Source organism: Chenopodium quinoa, unplaced genomic scaffold (genome assembly GCF_001683475.1).
Source record: "Chenopodium quinoa cultivar QQ74 unplaced genomic scaffold, ASM168347v1, whole genome shotgun sequence".
In the NCBI taxonomy this organism is placed as follows: Eukaryota; Viridiplantae; Streptophyta; class Magnoliopsida; order Caryophyllales; family Amaranthaceae; genus Chenopodium; species Chenopodium quinoa.
This window is the reverse complement of record NW_018742864.1, coordinates 2299498-2302449: the sequence shown is the minus strand read 5'-3', so window position 1 is coordinate 2302449 and position 2952 is coordinate 2299498. Positions and strand designations below refer to the sequence as shown.

At 35.1% G+C, this 2952-nt stretch overlaps 1 protein-coding gene across 1 annotated transcript; it reads right to left on the bottom strand.

Annotated features, from left to right (window-relative positions):
* Positions 1–439: 439 nt before the first annotated feature.
* Positions 440–1735, bottom strand: LOC110726215. Its single transcript, XM_021905683.1, has one exon. It carries the CDS (start codon positions 1733–1735, stop codon positions 440–442), a length of 1296 nt encoding a protein of 431 aa, XP_021761375.1.
* Between the last annotated feature and the right edge of the window lie 1217 nt (positions 1736–2952).

Here is a 2952-nt window from a genome sequence, read left to right as displayed (position 1 = left end):
TCATACTCATCTCTATCTTCATTGAATTGTGATGCCATGTAAACATAGTCTTCTGTTTCTTGTGATTCCCACAAAGCATGATTTGTTGTTTGATCATTCTCTGTTTGTTCATTGTTTGTTGTACTTCCATAAATTGGCCTTTGTTCTGTGGCTTGCTGCTGCACATGTGGGTCAAACTCATTGACAAACTCTGGTGACCCCCCTTCCTCTTCAACTGGTGGTAAGGACCCATAAACAGCTTCCCATGCATCTAATACATCCCACTTAGGTGCCTCTAGTGTATCTGGGAGTGTTCCTTCTCTCCACAATTTTTCCTTGTTCATATGTGGAACATCATAAGCATTTGAGCCACCTACTTTTAGCATTGCATTCATTACTCCTTGTAGGGTGATCCACACAAAATATAAAGCTTGTGGATCTAACTCATAAAAAGCTTCATTTACATGCTTAAGTAAGTCATCAACATCTGAGGCCATTTTTTTTCTTGAAGTGATTGAATGCTCTTAAAAAAACCCAAATCAAGTATGTTTAAATCAGGACTATTTGGAGGTTGTTGAACCAAAATGAATGAGAAGCCATCCTGCATATGTACTTCTTGCCACTCAGGGTCATCTTGAGTTATGTGTGCCCTAGCATTATCTTGTTGAATGTATATTGTCCTTGAGGTGCCATCATTTGGCCATTTTGCCTTAATTGCTGGGACTATTTGATCTATGAGCATTCTTCTTGTGACTTCTTTAGTGACTTTTGCAATGGGCTTGCTTATCAATGTCCCCTTTTCCCTATTTTTTGACTTTCTTTTGGCTGCCTCTTGTGTTGTGAATGGGAAGATTCCAATCCTCCCATCAAAATAACATTCCCCCTGATCATTGTACCTTGGTTTTGCACATGCTGCTGTGAACTTGAATTTTGGCCCATGACTGTTTGCTGACCCTGTTCTGTGTACACCCTTTTCATTCTTGGCAATGTAGTACCTGTGACTTTTTTTGGTTAGTTTGAACCATTTTTCATCAATATGAACAAAGTCATACATTGGGAAGTATCTTGACATTTTCCATGGTGATGAACCCATTATGAGACCAAGTATCCACTTCAGTCTAGCCAACTTGTTAGCCTCAGTCAGTGGGGGCTTAATTGCATTTGTATGTGCTTTTATATCTCCCCTCTTGATCATTCTGCCAACTGTTGATTTTGAGATATTGAGATTTGTTGCTACATCTCTAATGCATGACCTTTCACCAATCCCAAGTTTTGTAATGTCCCCTACTGGAACAGTGATTCTTTTCCTTCCAGCCAAGTGATAATTTGTGCATGGTTTGTATTTTCCCAGTGCTTGTTTCTGTTTCTTTGCTTCATTCCAAACTGAGCTGACACATTTTCGTTTGAGGTTGAAATGTTCCATGGCTGCTTTTATTGCCCCTCTTTTAATATAATCTCCCTCATGATATTTTAACAGGAAAATGAGGACATTAAATTTGTCTTCACTGTTGAGCCTGACTTGTTGATGCCTGTGATGAGTTGGTCCTTGGTTTGTTGCCTGAGCATTTGTTCTTTGTTCTTCTTGATTGGTCGCTGAATCATTGATATGTTGATTTCCTGAAGCATTATGGACATTTGCCCCTGCTTCTTCAACTGGCAGCTGATTTAAATCAAAAGAATGTCCCCTAATATTGACATCGTTTTCACCTCCATGTATTTCATCATCACTTGGCGACCAATCTTCATTCAAGTCCATTTCTGAGGCCTTCAACAGCAGGCAATGATGCACAAAAGTGAATTCAAAAATTGCAATTAATTTGATGTAATTACTCCTTAAGTTGGATACTGAAACATTCCTTCCTTTATTTTTCTGGCAATGCAGTGGTATTTATATGTATATGTAAGGTCATTGTGTCAGAAATTTAAACCACCTTTGAAAAGGTGAAAATATGGCGCCATATTTGTGGCTTAAAAGTTTGGCGGTTTTTTTCCCAGAAAACTTGTGAGATTTGTGGAGCAATCCGTGTGCTTCCAATACTGAAATGCTATTGGACCACACTCTTTCATTTTGGAATGCTATTGGTTAACAATAAATGTAAGGATCAATATCCATTGGGTAAAAAAATGACAGCTATTTTTATGATATTTTAAAGTTTTTTAAACAATGCATTAAAACAACCCCACATGGGCATTGTACTTCCAATCATTAATGTACAAAGAATCTTCTCATTTTCTTAAAAACTGTGCTTTTAAGAGTTATTTGCCTCTAATTATGGGACGGAGGGAGTAATAAAGTTGACACATATATGCAATAAAGTTAAATTCTAAACTATCAAAAAAGTGTCACGTGTTGACGCATAAATCAATCAAGTTTAGATTCAAAGTAATAATCATATGATTAACGTAATGAATTAGTATAGATGATTCCTAAATGAAGTACCATGTAACTATTAAAATTATAAGTGAATCTAGAAAATAGTACATAATTACTTTATGAATGTCCAATACATAGTTCAAGTTATTAGTAGAATCTTGAAAAAAATGTGTTTATATAAAATACTAATATTAAATATTTGATTACTAAATGAATTACCATGTAACTATTCAAATTATATCTCAATCTACTGTACATACATTTATCTCCAGTCACTTAATTTTAAATAAGAGTTTTTTTTAGATATCTTAATAATAAATTTTAAAGTCAATCAAGTTTATCTTTATACTAATAAAGGTACTTATAAAATACTAATAAATATACAAATAAAATACTAATAAATATACTATGAAATTGATTAAATTATATTCTGTGACGTGTTATGAGGAATGGCTGCCACTATATAATACCTGGCTCTACAATTGTCTTAATCAAAAAGTTAGTTCAAACCCTAACAAGAGGAAACCCACTAAACCCCAAGTTATGGCAAGCAATCTTAACCCTCAAAACTCCAATGCCGGTGATCGAGACGATAAACG